The sequence below is a fragment of the Platalea leucorodia genome (assembly GCF_965183815.1).
Source record: "Platalea leucorodia genome assembly, chromosome: 3".
Taxonomy (NCBI): Eukaryota; Metazoa; Chordata; class Aves; order Pelecaniformes; family Threskiornithidae; genus Platalea; species Platalea leucorodia.
This window is the reverse complement of record NC_138825.1, coordinates 73,893,285-73,911,623: the sequence shown is the minus strand read 5'-3', so window position 1 is coordinate 73,911,623 and position 18,339 is coordinate 73,893,285. Positions and strand designations below refer to the sequence as shown.

Genomic DNA, 18,339 nt, shown 5'->3' with positions numbered 1-18,339 from the left:
TGCCTGCATAACTTGAAAAAGATCAAAACATTTTATTACAGAAAAATATCTGAATCCTGATTAATCATATTTTCTCTACTAATCTGCTTTAAAATTAACATGCAGGTAAATTTTTTGTTGTCTAACCTAGGCTACTGGAAGGCTGCATCGCTATTATAATGTTTGCATGAGCCATCTCTGCTATAGCCTCATGTTAGAAGATCATGTCTGTAACATAATAACAGGACACAGCCTGGCTTTAGTTCTCCATCTTTGGAGGAAGCAAAATGAATTGATGGGTAAATCTGTGAGGGTAAAGTCACTGAGGTCTGCCGCCCGGGCTGACTCGGGTGCATTAGGGTAGATGGGGCAGACAGGTGTGGCCTATAAAGAAAGGATCGGTCCCTGAATCTCACAGGAACTTGTGCAGCGCTACCATTTCCTTTTGTGCCTATTTATTTTGAGCATGGGTTTTTTGAGTCACTCATGACTTAGCAATCACCAATCCGGAAAAAAAAGCCAAACACTTTTAGGAATACAAAACTTTTTCTGCAGAGATGAGAGGGTTTTTTATGAGTTTTGGGTTTTGTTTTTTTTCCTAATAGCTTGGTCTTTGCCCACAGACAGGAATAAAGAATTGTGCAGTGTCAACACCTACGCTTTTGCTAAACAGACTTGACAATAGGTCCGTAATTAGACATGGCAGTGATGTACCCTCTGACATTGCTTATACAACAGTTCCAGCCTCTGGTGAAGTACAAAGGGAACAGATCAAAGAAAGTGGATGGGCCTGTGCACTTTTCATAAAGTCCTTTCTGAAACAGAATAACAGGGCTAGAGGGGCCATTGGTTTGACCTCGTAGGGTCTCTCTTATGTTTTTATGGCTTAATCTCTTCAGTACAGATATGATCCTACACAAAGAAAGCCCCGAAGTCTTCTATTACCAACAGTGCTTTTTACATGTTACAAAATAATTCTTCACAGAGATACCTGACCTAGTTTGTTTAAAATCAGCCCAGCTTTAGGACGACTTAGCCTGGCTGAACTGTTCGTTACTATTTTTCAGTTCTATACCTGCTCAGAGATCACTCAGCTCTGCACAGCTCTGTACTGTGCTGTGCGGAGAGCCATCAAAGAGAACTATTGAGGAAACAGTAACCACTGTACAATACCTGGTGAATGTTTTTGCCAACAACATTGCTCAAAGCCAACTAATCTAGGCTAGCATGCACAACGCTTATTCCTACTGAGTCTGAAGAAAAAACATCAAACAGGACTATCGAGTTATTCTGACCAGTATATGGTCTTTGTTTTTCTGAAAGGCACTGTAAAGGCCATCTGGGTTTCACAGTGCCGTAAGAAAAGCTAACTAACTAGCTATGTTTGCAGTTTTAAGAATATTGTTTCTGGTCTTCACATCATTCATTTTCAATTCATTTACAACAAGGTAATGGAAACTAGTATATAACGATTATAATGTATAACATACACACTAATTTCAAATAAAGACAAAGTAGGAAGAAATTTCTTCATTTCTCAGAATTTGAATAGGCGGCTGTATATTTAGAAAACGACACTGCCAGAAAATAGGTGACTTAAATTAGACAAGTTTGCATGAACTGCTCATCTACAATGTCATAATTCCTTCTACCTTTCTGAGCAGAGAAATACATTTTCTGGACATGGGTGTGTAAATACTGCTGGCACTTGACAAAATCCGACATTTCACAGTTCTGTAAACCATCTCCTTTTGTGTTCAGTGTATCTTTGCATATTTAAGAAATGAGCAGAAATGAAGACAAAGTTTGAGATGTGCTTGAAGACAGCACTGGAATGCTGAGCCACAACTAAAGAAGTGATTAAATTCCTGGTCTTTTTGTAGTATTCAATCATTTAAATTCATGGCAGTTCCAAACTTTGGGTACTTCAGATGCTATGAACACAAGGTCAAAAAACATCAAAAGCATGATCTTCTGGCTTTGCAATACACACCTTGTCTCACGAGGCTGGTTTGCATGGTCTTAAAAGTATCAGTCATAAATTTTCTCTATGCTGTGTGTATGTACATGTGCATGCACGCACAAAAGCACACACATAAAGTATACCAATTGAAAGAAAAGATGGAATTTCAAATGAGTTTACATACAGCCATTTCAACAATTTATAATAAATACATATTTTGGTGATAAAGAAACCTTTGCTACCAAAAACTGTATAATAGCTTTTGTACTTAACATAACAGGTTCCAAGAACGTGAGGACAACCTACTACTACTTTCTGTAGTCGTGTTAGCAATGAACGGTTTTTACAAGTTCATTTTGGTACAAGGGTTACTGCTGATTATGGTGGTGTCCTTGGGAGTTTGGACTGTAATAGAGAGAGGAATTAGGAGAGCAAAAGAGAGGGAGCGCACAGAAACCACAGTGGATTTACATTCAGTTTTCTGAGGTGTTCAGCAGAATCTAAGCTTTCACTTTAAAAAGAGCCCCTAGACGTTTTGGCTCTAAATACCACTTTGAAAATGACCCACAGGAACCAAAGAAACCCCATAAGCCTGACTTTGCAGAAAGTCTGAAACAGGTCAGCCCAGGGAATGCTTTATTGTTCACGTATAGCAACTCAGATTCAGTCAATGTATGAAACAGTTAAAGCTGAGTCAGATCACAGAAGGTGAAGGAATTATGGAGATTGACAAAAATAACCTACAAGTCACTTCTGCTTTCAAAGGGTTGTTTAAAAAGCTCATTGTGGAATTGACTGGTGAGGTTTCATTGATTAGGTCTGGGGCTCGGTTTCCACCAGCTGGGAAATACCTACATAAGAAATCTCTCAGAAATAAGGAATGTTTCTGAAACTGGTAAAAGTTAAAAGTAATTGCTGTGATCTTCTTTGACCTAATCTACTAGGAATTTGTGTGGATTTACTTCCCTCAGCACAGCAGTCTTGTGTCAATAATGTTGGCATGAACATATGGAATGAAGCTGACTTTCAATAAACAGCCAACAGGTCCATCAGGATGGCAGGCGAGAGCCCCCTCTAAGTACGCTCTACCTTTCCTCTAGGAAAAAAGAACTCATGTCACTCCAACACTGAGGGTTGTTTTTTATTTTTGCTTCATTAAAATTAACTGTACAGCTGGGCTATATTTGTTGTCCATAACAATTTCCACTATGTCGTTTTCTTGTTTAGTTAAAACAACTGGCAGTAATAAAATAAGGGCAGGTGAATGCATTACTATGGTTCCTGTTTATAGTGCAGAATAACAGGCACAGAAAGAGCACAGAGACAGGAAGGTCACACTCCTTGCCAAGGAAATTTGTATCTTTTAATTCAGATTTTGGTGTTAGTTGCATTGCTCTTTCTGATCATCCTTTGCTGGACATGCAAGTTGAATTATGTGACTGTATCTCCAATCACATTTTTTGCATTCCTTCTTCTAAATGTTACGTGTCTAAACCCAGAAAGAAGAGCATTCCGAAGTCACGGGATGCAGCAGATACAACCTCACTCAAACTTCCTTGGAAATGAAAAATCTGTCTGGCTTGTGGTTTTGACTGCTACCTCTGATGCAGAGAGAAGAAAAGCACTAAGTGTTCTTACAGTTGCTAATTTATCATCACCGTAGTCTGCATCTGCTTTTGGTCAGATATGAGGTAAAATAATGTTTTTGTAGTAACAACAGATTTATTTCCTCATGAAGTGAAAGTTCACTGTGTGACTACGGTTTGCTAGATGAATGCTTCCACTCCCCAGCTGCCTTGTGCCACCGAACCCAGGTAGGGCCAGGAGAACACACCTGTCTCCAGAGACATTAGGCACAATCCCTTCATAAACCCTCCACCTGACAGGTTGTTGTTAGTATAAGGAGTACTGCAGGTGCTAGCAAAGATCAGCAATAGAAGATGCTTTACTGGTAAATATAAAAATGAAGGGTCTTGTTTCCTCAGTCTGTCCAAAACAGCCTTCATGGTAGCAGGTGTGCATTTCTTGGACCTATTTAATCTTATGCAGCACGCATTTGGACTGCAATGCTGTAGCAGGCAGAACTCAAGCCATGGATTTACCTTTTTTTCCCCTTCCCCTGTTCACACAGATTGTTACTGATTTCGTCCAAGTCATTCACACTGGCAGGGATCACTCAAGCCAAAGGAAGGAAGAAAGAGAAACCTTTTTTAACAAGATATCATGCACAAATAGGAAGTGTTTGATTTTTGGCGTAAATTAGTTACATTATACAATATAAATATATTAGCAAAATATAATATAAACAAAGTCTCCCTTCAATTTTAGCATACAATTTCTACCAATAAACTTTGGTCTGAGGAAAGCAACACAGTAAAGAAATATCATTTTTTCTCAGTTCTTCTTGAACATTCTGATAGCCAAGGATATACGAAAATTCCCTTTGTTATAAATAGCATTTAATTTTTGTTTTCTCCAGGCTGGAGATATTGCACATCATTTCTGCCCTTTCATCCAGTTATTGATCCACCTTATCAGCACTACCTCAGTCATATCGGACAGAGTCAAAGAGACTCACAGGAAGAAAAACTGTTACCTAAATGAGGACAAAGAAGAAAAGTTTCTCACTTTCCTTTTTACTTTACTTCATTCTCTTTCTTACCAAGGAAAAGTTCAAAAAAGACTTTGTCCCTGAAAAAATTCACAGACACTTCAGCAAGGAGACAAAATAGTCTGCTGCAGCACTTGCTGGGAACAAGCAATTACCTAACATTTTCTTCTGCCAGAATGGACAACACAGATCCAGATGGACCTTCTCATCTCTAACTGTCTCTATAATAAAGACCGTGCCAAAATTTTGATAAAAAAGGCCCAGATATATTTTGTTGTTAATAATCCTGAAGGCTACAGGAAAAACTGAAATGATTAACAAAAGAAATTTGACTGCTCTGCATGCAGCTTTCAAGTAAATATTGGTTAAACTTACATAGTGGCCCTGTCATCTCTAAGTCATTCCATAGCATATAGAATATTTCATGCCTCTCTATCCCTTTATTTAAGTGAATTCATTGAGTATCCATGCACGCATATGAATGCCAATTTTTTTAAGAAGTTTATACACAATCACGCTGAAATCAGCTGCTAAAGAATATGGCCGGTTTGGTTTTCTTCGCAAGCCCCCTAAGAGTCACACCACGAATCAAGTCTGTTTCCCAGAACAGTTTACACAGTTTGTCTTGATCTAATAAGATGGAGATCAGTCCAGAAATAAGCTAAAATTCCCATTGTCTTTGTGGACATACAGAAGCTAGCTGGTGCTAGGGAATGTGCCTTCAACTAGCTCAAAGACTGTTGATCAGCTGTGCCTGGCAAAGCATAAACAACACACTGCAAATATCTGGTATATGTGCATTTTGGCAGGTGAACATGAGATTGTAAGTCTTCCATTCTTTGTCAGTTCTGTGCTGGGACCTTAAAGGACTGGTATAAAGGATGCAAGGATGCAGTAAAAACTTCTCCTATTTCCACAAATGTCTGCATCATGGCCATGAGCAATTGGCCAACACCAAAAGGGAGAGCTAATTAAAACCAAAATGGAAAGATGAAAGAAGTTAAATTTAAAGTTTGGGCAGAGAATATGATTAATGCATTGAATTTTAAATAAAGAGACACTAGAATAATTTTTTTCACCCTCATTCTTTTACTTTAGGGAAAACAAGGGTTAGTTCTTTAAACATCATTACTGTTGCTCTTATTGTTTCACTAGGATAACAGGGGTATGAAATGCAGAGGGTGGGTGAAAGGGAATTCTTGGATGAAGTTGTAGCAAGGAATATTCGAATTGGATACAAGACAAAAAAATCCTCACTATGAGGGTGAAAAGCTCAACTGGAAATGCCCAATTAAGCAAATGGGTCTAACTTTATCTTGGCCACGTTTGAGTTGGGACAACTGCTTCAAATGTCCTTCAGAGGTCCTTTCCAACCTCAGTTAGTCTATCGGTATATGTGTGGGGCCTGACAGCAGAAAGTCTTGTATATGTATGGAGATCATTAAAGCCAACTGACATCGACTGAAATCTAAGAAAAGACAACATGTTTAGCCAGATTAGTTTTGGTACAAGACTAAAAACTCATTTTGGAGGAATGACTTCATCTGAGAGGTGTAAAAGCTCTCCATTTCCTCCTCTCCAGTGTCCTAACAATCTATAAAGAAAAATCATTTGCCAAAACTTAGTCTTTATTAATAAAGGAGGCAAGGTATATAAAAAGAGTAAAATAAATTAAAATCGATTCTCTAACAAAAAAACCCCAGAGGTTATGCAACAATGCACTTTGGCAGACTTAACTTCGTATTTGATGCTGTAGGTATAGAAAGATAAGAGGGACCTTAAGAGCTGAGACTTTGTTACATAACTGAGAAAAATTACTTTCAAAGTATTAACAGCAAGCAGAAATCTTAGATGACTTGTAATAAAACTAGTTCTTGAAAGAGAGCAAAGGCCAAGCTGAGTTGAATTAGAGCCTACCACCATTTCTCTAGTGGTTCAGAAAATGCCTTCCCTGCAGATTAATTTCTGCAATTGGAAGAATTCTTTTGAACATGGCCATTGAAAGGGTTGTCTGCCTGAATACAGAAATAGAAACAGCTGGTCAGACTCCGGAAATTAAGGTCTTCAGGTTAGAGAGGAATCTTACAGTTGCCCTAAGATGCCTCCTGCACAAATCCTACAGCTGATAAAAGACTGGCCTAATCATATCTGAGCCAATTTTCCTAGCCCTTGGCAGCATGGTGGGCAGATCAGATCGGAGACAATGTTTCAGGTCCAAATGAGATTTAACTGAAAAGCTGCAACATCATCCCTCTAAAGTCAACATTAATTCTGAGACTAATAATGAATGCCATTTCTGCTGTCTCTTTCCACACTGATAATTTTTGCCAAAACATACCACCTCTGGAACTGCAGTCAGACCTATTTCAGCAAACGCCGCCTCTGACTGCAACACACATAAGTAACTCTGCATCCCAGGCTGACTCAGACCTTACTCATCCTCACTAGGGAGCCAAGTAGGGAGCCAAGATTTTGTGTGATTTCTGCTCTAGTTCAGAATATCAAATAGGATTGGACACGTTTTGAAGGTGCAGAAAAACATGGGCTGCATAATTAAACTGTGAAAGTTTAACACATTCAATTTGTACTCTGTTGCTATATCCGCTCTTTTGCCCTTTGCAGTACTTACTCCAGTTAAGTTTGTCCTAAGAGTAGAGATTTGTCTCCAAAGAAGAAATAAATAATGTAGAGAAAACGATAAAAAACTTATCTGTTAGAGACTCACCCATCATTTGTAAGGTGTAAAGGTGTAAAGGTAGCTTCCTGAAACTCTGATTAATTGATAACTTTGCAGCCTATTAAGCTGAACGCTGTTTGGGGCAGGGGTCATATCTTTTCACTCTCTGGGAAGCATCTGACACACACTGTTATACAAATAAAAATAACGAACCATCACAGTGGTAACTAACCTGATATTCCCAGATGCTTCTTAAACAGGTAATTAGGGTATATCAGACAGGGACATGATTTAAAACAGAACAAAACCCTCAACACTCTGCCTTTTGTAATTGATTTTCTTGTGACTACGGTGTCTTTTCCTTGCACAGGCCAACTAGTGTTATCGCCGGTAGGACCACTGGAGGTTGAGCATCACAGGGTACTACTCAGCAGGAGAAAAGGCAGTAACCTCCTGTCCCAAACCCATTTAACCTAACAGAAAAGAGACTGCGGTGTGCGTTACATGGGTTACTCACGGCTCAGCTTCGATGCTCTGGTCAGCAGCTATGTAGTTGGCAGGGATGTAGCCCTGGAGCTTGCGGCCAGGACAGACTGACCCTGTTGGCAGGAGGAGCCTAGCATACCACCAGCCCTCGTGGGACGCATTCAGCACTTCAAGCTTATCCCCGGCTCGGAAGCTCAAGTCCTCCTCAGTGCGAGCCTCGTAGTCGAAGAGTGCCACAAATCTGCAAATATTCACCAGATGCTGGCCAGGCAGTGGAGGTAAAGGTTTCTCTTTTATCTTACTGTCTCCGTCTTTCTGTCCTGCTTGGAAGTCATGCCTTACCACAGCAAGGTTGGTGAAGACTTGGCCAACTTTCTCATCCTGCTCACTGTCTCTCTCCGAGAACAAGCACGGGATGTAGGGCTCCAAACAGGCACAGTGCTTCTGACAAAAGTTTCCCATGCTGTTTCCTTGTGCCTTCCTCTGCTTCTGCTTTTCTTTCACTTTTCCCAGTTGCAATACCCTTAGACCAATTTTTGCACCATCAACATTTTAGCTCTTTGCAGGATTTCTTCTCCTCCTCCTTTGGCACAAAATGAAACAACTCTTGGCACAGCTGGAAGCTCCTCTCCAAGCCCCACCGAGAGCTCATTACAGGTGGCTCCTGGATCGGGAGTGAAACCTGAGCATCCAAGCGCCGGAGCACATGCGAAGGGAATTTCTCACTTCCTCTGCCGAACAGGAAAGCAACACAACAGCTGGGCTGGGCTGGGCTGAGCTCCGGGAACAAGGGAGCGTGGAGCCTCTTCTCCCGCAGCAAAACAACGAAGTCAGAACATCTAAGCAGGGGAGGCGTCTCAACTCTTACTGCTTGGGATGGGTGTTTTCTTATCTCAAACGGGCTCCTGTCATATGATCAGCGGTGCACGTCTGTAAGGGCTGTCTTGATAATGATTAACCAAGCTGACCTGCCTGTTTCCTTAGCAGTCTCCAACGTGGACAGCTTGAATATTTCTTTTTGTTTCCTGGTTTGTGCTGGTTTCGGTTCTCAGTAGGAAGCCTTTGCTCACCCGCGGCTGGCAGACACCCTCACCTAGAGTGCACCTGCGGCTTCTGCTCTCCCTCACACCTGGGTGCTTTCCACTGCTGAGCACCCGCCCCTCAAACCAGTCCTCTGGCTTTTTTTTTTTTTTTTGAGCTGGGTTTGGTACTTCTTACAAGGTAAAATAAATATATGGGGCTTACAGTAATACGGTAACAGATTTTAATTCATTCCTTATTCTGCATTTTAAGGAAACAAAGGCACTAGCCAAAAAATTGCTATAGGTAGTCAGCTAATTATACCAATCACATATAAAAATAATGTCTGTCTTCCAGTCACCAAGTAAGCCAATGAAACTAAGTTGACCAGTATGTTCCCGTTTCTAAAGTACCTATAACCTGGCATACAGACTGAGCACAGGTGTCTGGATACTGCTGTGGCAAAGCAGCCTGGAGAGGCGTCTGCCACATCCCAGCAGTGCAGCCCAAGCTTTGTAACAGCTGGAAATCACCACAGCTTGGGGGACGTGTAATGCTTGGAGCGGGAGCAGGAAGCACAGGAGATAGATAGCCTGTCTGCATCATGCGGTGGCATTTCAGTAAGAGGCAAACTCTTGCGGATAATCAAAGCCTTACAGTCAATCAAAAACCACACATGGACTTACAGCTTCCTGGTGATAAAAAAAACTGCCTCCCTTTTTTTTTTTTTTCTTTTTTTTTTTTTTGTGTGTGTGTCAGGAATAACTGCTTTTTTCCTTAACCATTCACACATGTGTCTCAGCTCCATTTGGAGTTGCTGACTTCTGCTTCTTTACTTTACTAGAAAAAAACCCAACTAAATAACTTAGAATCCAAAGCCACTTGTTTTTACCAGGTCTCTCAGTCAGTTCTTTGAATGAGAAGACCAGTGGCACAGGCAGAAGCCTACGGATGGACTAGGGACTGCAGGATGACTGCAAGAAGTCTCCACTGAAAGTTTATCGCTGTCAGATGCATCTCCACTGAAGAGGGATGGAGAACTGCTTTCTCACTCCTCTTCTGCAATGCTGCAAAAGAAACTGAATAAAGAAGAAAGTACAATACACATTAAGTGATCACTAAACCTCATAATCTGTAGTGAACCCTTTGGGTCTGATCAAAAAATGACATGTTGATTTTGCAGATTATGAAAATCCTACTTAGTTTATGAAGCACCACTGGAGATGATTGTTCCCCACAGCAATTATTAATTACTACCCATACCAATAAGAACACAGGTATCCAAGAGATATTTACTTTTCTTAGATCTGATGGACAATATCCAAAGTCAGGAAAGGCCTGTGTTGAAAAAGAAACTATCTTCATTAGTCTTGCTTCAAGAATTAACTATATTTACTGAAACCAGACAATATCAGAAAAGATGTATTAAATAACCTGTTTTTTTCACTTCGCATATTTGATAGTTTTCCTGTAATGTTTTGCAGTTCTGGTAACCTGGGCATTAATCTGGCAAAGATTTGCATACATGCTTACTGCAGAGAATAGTTTCATCATGACAATGGAGCCACTTACGTTGTACAGAATCAATCTCATGCACAGCTCTTTTCAGGATCAAGACCCATCTTTACACTCAAGTACCAAGATACATACACATTAGAAAGCACACTGCATTCACTGATAAATATTTATGACTGTAGCTAGAACAGGGCTTAAGTCTACAAACATTTGTGTGTATGAATATCTTATATCAAATAAACCCAGGTATTAAATTCATCTTCTCTCCCAATTTATGCCCCTGCTTGGCTTTACAAGACCAGAAAGACTTTTGCTGCAAGTGATCAATAACTATAAATCAGATTACTTTTCTCCCAAACAACTCTTCAGGATCAGTTCTATTTATGAAACAAGTAGACTTTAACAAATAGCCATGAAATTCGTTAGCCAGATTTAAAACTCTCCCCAAAAAGAGAGAGGAGCGGGGTTGCTGAGAACTACTGAGCAGATTCCCAAGCCCATGTGGGGCAAGACTGTGGCTGAGCTGTGGTGGCCACACTGTAGCAGTGCCACTGCAAGGGTCTTTTTTCCCATCCTGGTGACTTTATTGAGGATTCTCTGCATTTCTGAAAATAAAGCAGTACTCTTTTATGTTTTAGAGACTGTATAATTTTATCACAGGCAAGAAAAAATGAAAATGTAATAAAAATGTTCTTGCTGGTTTTACTGAAAAAAATAATATCTGATAAATCCCATAATCCTAATTTTCATGCTCACAGTTTGGAACAAATGAGGATAATCATGTATATTCAGGGGCTTTTCAATATAAACTATTGTCCAAGTCCTCTGCACTGGTATTACATATAATTTAACAGGATAATCTTTGCAGCACCTATTTCGGGGCTTAATTTAGTTCTTTTGCCTTGCATCCCACTATATTTTCTGTTCGTAAAAGGAGGCCAAACAGATCTGTATTGCTTACTGGCCTTCTGTATCTTTACTTAATTTGTTTTGGAGACTGAGTGTCAAACCAGAAATTGTCCACATAAATAAGTTACTGGATGTAAAGTGACTGTGAAAGACTTAATCAGATATATTGATGAATTTTATTAGCAAAAATGCTTTGAGAAGGACACAAGAGTCTCACCTCATTCTTACAGCCAGCAATAGCTAGGGAGAAAGATGAATTTATTATGAACAGAATGGCATATTTACAATATGGATGCTGAAATTTAGTATTCTGGTCCCTATATTATTAAAAAAATCATTAATATTGCAAGTGGTTTCCTGAAATATGCAACACCTTAAAACAAAGATGAATCATTTACAATCTGTGTCTGACAGGATCATATAAACTTACATTTTAGAAAAGGAAACAAATCTATTAAATGAAGTAGTAATGTCCCCCTTCAAACTAGGTAATTCCCCATTGGTTTTGAAGTATATTTCCTTGTTCCACAAAGAAAAAAGTCCACATTGATACTATAGGTATGAGGATGACGGATATCTGAAGTTACTTTTTATATTCTATATGTTGCTTACAAAGTCCTGTATAAGGAAGGCTTTTGCAAGGAGCCTTACACCTGCTTAAAGGATTAATTTGAAGTCCTCTAAATCCATTAAATCAAATTCTAATTAACTTAAAGTCAATATTCTTTAGGCTTTGTTTATGCTACAAAACAATCATGTTTAAACATGGTGGTGAAACATATTTCTCTTAGTCCCCTGAATGGGCAGAAAAATAATGTGTTAATATGATATGTTTTAGTAAGCCTAATACAAACCTAATCTGCAACACTGATATTAATTGAAGTGCTCTTGGAATGAGGTACTGCTCTGCATGAATTAAGGTATCCGACTGAGTCGTATTAAATAAGTACAAACAAGATTTGAATCCATAATATTTCAAAAGTCTTGTTTTGATAGAATTTTTGTTTGTGTTCCATGCTTTCAAAAACCATTTTGTATGAGTTTTCATTACAGATATTTCCTATATTTATTGATTTGTATGTGCTCTGTATGGAACTATTGGTATAATTACATAAAACCTTACAGTTTTAGAAAAAACGTACCCTCCTCTACCTCATAAATATGCTGCTCCATATTTCAGAGACAGGGAGTGAACATCACTGAGCATCAGGCTTTGGTACTGATGATACATGATGTTTGAAACAATTCCCTTATGCCATGCAGCAAAGAATTACAGTCAGAACGGTACTCTGCTGGGGAAAAAAGAATATTCCAAGGCAATATCCACCAACAGTTTTGTTAAGAAATATGAGTCAGTTCAAACTGGAAATGGAAAAAGAGAATGTTTTTTCTTAATGATAAGATGAGATCACAACACAAACATTTTTCTCTGCAATTTTTTCAAATTTTGTAAGCAGGAAAAAACTCCATGTGGGAAAACCAGAAATTAAGACACAAAATACAAGAATCGTAATTAAATAATGTATGAAACTGCTGCCTGTAGCATCACTTTCTATATTGTATAATCTTTTTGAAGTCAGTAGTTATACTGCTGCATTAATATATGCTAATTTAAATATTTGACATAATATACCTCGCTTAGAAAAACTTCTTAATGCATTATGATAAAGCAAGTCAAATGTTCCAGCAAAGTAAAATATTCAAATAATATGGTCTTTAAACAAATTAGAAGAAAAGCAAATGCATACTGCTCTGAATCTGTGCCTTGGAAATAATTTAAATGATTAAACATTTTAAAGTTGTGTTATTTTTTTAAGGTAACAAATTGAAATGAAGCACAGTGATTTTTTTATTACAGCTGTCTTTTCAGCTATATTTCCTTCCACTTGCACATTAAAATGGAACACATTACTACCACTTTGTAGCTTTTTTATAATCCTTTTAATCAGCACTTCCATTTTGTTTCTGTAATTTGCAAATTGCCATTCTTTTCAATGAAAATAAATTATGTGCGTAATTTTACTCTTGACAAAATTGTTTACTCTTATTGATTAATCATGTTCCTGGTTTTGTATATTATCTTAAACCATAAATCCAAGAGGACATAGAGTTATATTTGATTCGGCATTTTCCAACCTTAAATCTTTTGCATTTGTAATGAGAAAACTCTGGCTATTTATTTTCATAAGGCTGATCCAGTAATCCATCTCTACTCTAGAAAGCATTAAAAGTACATTTTCAAGTGCTTCAGTGATGAGGGTTGCTTATTTATTAGCTAAATTTGGGCCTAAAACAGGCTACATCTGACAACAAATGAACACAGAGGAATAAGGTTCTGTCAAGGATTGACAGAATAGAGACTTTCTCTATTTGTTCAAACAATCAGATCTCACTCTGCTTCAATTTAATGTGAGTTTAGCCATTATCTGCAATGGGACCAGACCTCAGCCATTATTTTTCATTTTATCGTACATTATTCTAAATGATATACAGCACACACTGTTAAAAATTGTAAGTTAATTTGCTTTCTATGAAGCAGCCTTTCTGAATAAAACCATGCTGCAGCTCTCTAAGGCATGAAAAATACTTCTAATCAAATCTATCTCTGGGTGGGAAAAAATATGGTAAGTGGAAGACAAAGAATTATCAGTGAACATGACTTTGCCATTCTTTTAAGAAAATGCATTTCAAAACTGCCTCTGTTATAGATTGCTTTTAAATTTAGAAAGCGTATCTATTTATGAAGATTTTATGATGGGTCAAGATCATTTCTCACATAACTCTATCAAAGTCTGCATGCTATGCCATGGATGACTTATGAACATGATTTACCATCTTTATCTTCAGAGGTTGGAATTGCGTCAAGAGAAGCAGAGAAGTCCAAAGAGGGATGGGTGGAAAAGAACAGGATATCAAAGTACTGTTCTCATTGTTTCACCTGTGAATGAAAGTGTTTTGGTTTTTTTTTCCAGAAATACAATCAGCACCCTCTCCTGACCTGTTCATGTGGGAAAGGCAGCATCTTACAAGGAGCTAAAACTTACAATTAGAATATATTGATATACCATATAAAGAAACACATCTTTTAAATTACTTCAAACTACTGAAATATTACATGTAAAAACAGTAGGAAAACACTAGCTATTAATCTTAAAATAGAATAGAATAGAATAGAATAGAATAGAATAGAATAGAATAGAATAGAATAGAATAGAATAGAACAGAACAGAACAGAACTATTTCAGTTGGAAGGGACCTACAATGATCACCTAGTCCAACTGCCTGACCGATTCAGGGCTGACCAAGTTAAAGCATGTTATTAAGGGCATTGTCCAAACGCCTCTTGAACACTGACAGGCTTCAGGGCATCGACCACCTCTCTAGGAAGCCTGTTGCAGTGTTTGACCACCCTCTCAGTAAAGAAATGCTTCCTAATGTCCAGTCTAAACTTCCCCTGGCACAGCTTTGAACCATTCCCATGTGTCCTGTCACTGGACACCAGGGAGAAGAGATCAGCACCTCCATCTCCACTCCATTTTACTTTTATTCTTCCTGCTAGATAAACCATATTTATAAAAATATCTCCACATTACTGTAAATTGTGCACACGCTAGGATTTTATACAGCTAAAATCTCTCTGTAGGAAAAGGGCTGGGCCTATAATCAGTTCCTGTGATTATATGAACCCTGTGCACTGTCCATCCACCTTCCAGACTAGGTCTCCATGTCTCCTTGTATATTCTCTAGATAGTTTCCTAGCTCCTGTTTTCTTTCTGCTGTATCTTCTTTCACAGGTGTGCAGTGAGATGCTGTACAAAGAACATGACCCAACATGGAAGATACTGTCTTTGTAAAGCAGAGGAAAGGGGATAGGAAGTGCCCCACAGAAACTCCAGGATGTGCACTTATATCTTTTCCATATGAAAAGGAAAGGATAGGCAGAAAAGGAAGCTATAATCCTGGGGTTTACTTCAAAATGATGCTGGGAAGCAGCAGCCGCAGCATGTGTTAAACTCTGGAAACAATCTTAAAAACCATAGCATAGCCATGGTCAAGGGCACAACTGATTTTGAAACCATTATCTTACCTATTCATCTTCAGAAGCACAGGTATAATCTGAGGGTCAACAAATACCAATACCTAGGTGACTAACTTCTATATTTGATCCAGTATAAAAGGTCTTAAAATCATGTTTTTCTTACTCTGAAGTCAGTGGCAATATCCTCATTGGTTTAACTGAGAGCAGGATTTCATTGTTACCCTTAGTTCAGGTATCATTATTTTTGTATCAGTTTTTAACTTATGTTTAGAATAGTCTTTATGTAAAGGTAAAGATGCAGTATGTGAAGTTATTTCTTTGCTATGCTTCAGCATCAGCCTGACCTGTTTCCTGTGTGTTCAAAATACACAGATGAAACTGATGCATCTTGTCCTGCAAATACGTATACACTTACTCTTCTTCATCTCCTTTTGTTTCTGTATTCTTCTCTCTGTCTCTCCTAGTACCTTTTCTATATAGTTTCCTACCTCCTCTTTTCTTTCTTCTGTATCTGTCTTTCACAGGTACGCAGTGAGATGCTCTACAAAGAACATTACTCAACATGCAAGACGTAGTTTTTATAAACGTAAGGAAAGGGGATAGGAAGTAAGCACCTTTAGTGATACTCACTTTCAGTGAGCACTTGTGATTCAGATTTCTGTTGTTGTAGACAAAATAATTCTCCCTCCTTTTCTGACAAAATTTTCCCCAATTCATATTCCTCTGTCTTTGTTTCCACAGCTTTAAACCTTATTGGAATTCCCCCTCTCCCTGAGAACAGCATGAGGCTCAACACAACAACATAGGTAAATGCGAACATACTGTTTTCCTAAAAATAGAAGAGGTGGTTCTGACCTTCTTCACAGACTTACATAGAAACAGAGTACAGATCTTTAAAAAGTTACATGAGCATGATGGAATCTTCTTGAGGCTTAGTATATACTTAGAGTTTTAGAATATATTCTTCTAGATCATTTCCTTCTTATCAAAATTCAGCATATTTTTTTACCCTTTCATGAGATCATTGCTAGACACCCTCTAGAGGCAGAAGCAGAACAGTAAATATCAAATGCAATTTATATTCAAAATAAGCTCTTATATTTGAGATTTATAAGCATTGCTATTGGCATTTTATTATTGCAGCTCCAAGGAACATCACTCTCAGTGTCCAGTATACTCAGCAATGAACACACACAGAAGAAAATATTTCTTAAATAGAAGATCAAGCACTCCTTAAGAAAGATGACTTACTGTTAAAAGAAGAAAAAAATTGATCTCTCTACTCATCATAGTGACAGGGTAGAATTTGATCTTGAAAATCCTAACATGGTGATGATTGTAATGAATTAGGTAACTTGTATGTTACTCAGAAAGCACAGATTGCTGTGCTACATTACTGTTGGTTCATTATTTCTGTACTTAGCCTAGTAAGGCCAAAACCGGAGCAATGTATCCAGTTTTTGATCCTGTATTTAAGGGAAAAAAAAAAAGATATGGACCAATTTGACAATGAATGAGTGATGAATGAACATCATCCAGATTGAGAATGAAAGATAAGCAGGCTCAAGACTGCTCATCCTTTAAGGAAGGACCTTAAATAACTAAACAAAAAGAGTCTGTGGGAAAATACATAGCAGCAGCCTTCAAATAGATAGAAGGCTGGTGCGCAATGATGTGGTTCTCACGTCTGCAAGGAATAGGACACGACATAAGAAAAAAAAGAAGCATTAGAGCAACAGAGACTTTGTTTTGACATGGAGGGCAGGGAGAAAACTCAGAGTGTTCTGTATGTAAGGACTGTTAAACACTGGAAGAAATTGCCTCAGTGGCTCTTTGGTCCTTTTTAAAAAGAAGTTAGGCAGCTGACTATTAGGGATGTTTGTAGTCGGATTGATCCTGCCCCAGGGCAAGAAGATTACTGTCTTTAGGTCTTTCCTAGTTCTGTTATCTTCAAGTCCATAGTTTTACAGTTGTGGCATTTCCCACTGGTTGTTCGATAGCTCTGTTCTTTTGTGCAGACTATGTATTGAAATACATCAGATTTGTCTTTTATGCAATCATTAGCAAGTGTCAAGCTTGAAATGCAAGCCTATAACCTACTTGAACAACTCAGGAATCCTCAGAATGTCTGAATTAGACATATTCCAATTTTACTCATGAAGAAATTGAAGCCACAAGTGATTAAGTTATCTGCACATGAATACACCATGAATGAATGGGAAATGAGGATTGAGAATTTAGGAGTCCTACTCTGGATTTTATGCCTAAAATTATAAAAATAAAATAATGGTATGTTAAAAAAAAACACAGAAGAAATAAGGCAGTGTCCCATAGATCATAGAAACTGCACAGTTCTCTCGCCATAAAATACATACAGGTCTACTTTGGAAGTATAGCTTCCCAAAAAGTCCGTATTTCCAGTACAATTTCTTTTGACTAAATGCAGCATCCATCCAGCTCAAAAAGAAAACTCTTTCAAAGTACCTTTAGACAACTATTGAGAGTTTTAAAATATATACTCACTAAGGATCCAACAATCAGTCTTGGCTATTAATCACTCTGACAAAATCATTGATTTTCATTTCCTTCTTTCATGTTGCGTGGGAACAGCCTGAGTTAGATTACAAGATCTGAGAGAGGTGATAAGGACAATAAGCAGGCTTTTGAGACATTCTGAGCACCTGGTGGATTACTGTCTGTTTAACCTGTTAATGAACTCTTGGGTTTAGTTTTGGGAATCTTGCCTCTTCAGCAGCATGAGTCTCATTTCTCTACTGGTGAGACAGAGAATGTAACCCACATAGTACTGAGGTGCCAGATGTAAACAGATGTCCCACTCCCAGCAGGATGCTATAAATTGTATGTGTGTGATTCTACTGAAAAAGTTAATGTGTCCATATTTTGTGCCATATAAAAAGGCTACTAAACAACCCAATGAACAGTAAAACTTCTGAAATTGCTAGAATTTAATCAAATCTTAAATCCTGATCATTAGTCAAATATGTTCACTGGGCTTCTCTACCAAGTAACAAGGCACCCTGTGTGTCACAGGGGGATGCCTTGAAGATTACAAAGTATTTTGCTAAACTTTTAAAGGTCTATTAAAGAAACAGTAAGTGCTAGTGACTGTTTTTCAAAGC

The 18,339-nt window shown here is 38.2% G+C and overlaps 1 protein-coding gene across 1 annotated transcript in view; it reads right to left on the bottom strand.

Annotated features, from left to right (window-relative positions):
• Positions 1-8,178, bottom strand: part of FRK (fyn related Src family tyrosine kinase) — a gene marked incomplete at both ends in the record, with an annotated part of 55,525 nt that extends 47,347 nt beyond the window's left edge. Inside the window, one exon of the mRNA XM_082305474.1 lies at positions 7,748-8,178. Within this exon, the coding sequence (XP_082161600.1) occupies positions 7,748-8,178 (431 nt within the window). The remainder of the gene's footprint in view (positions 1-7,747) is intronic.
• Between the last annotated feature and the right edge of the window lie 10,161 nt (positions 8,179-18,339).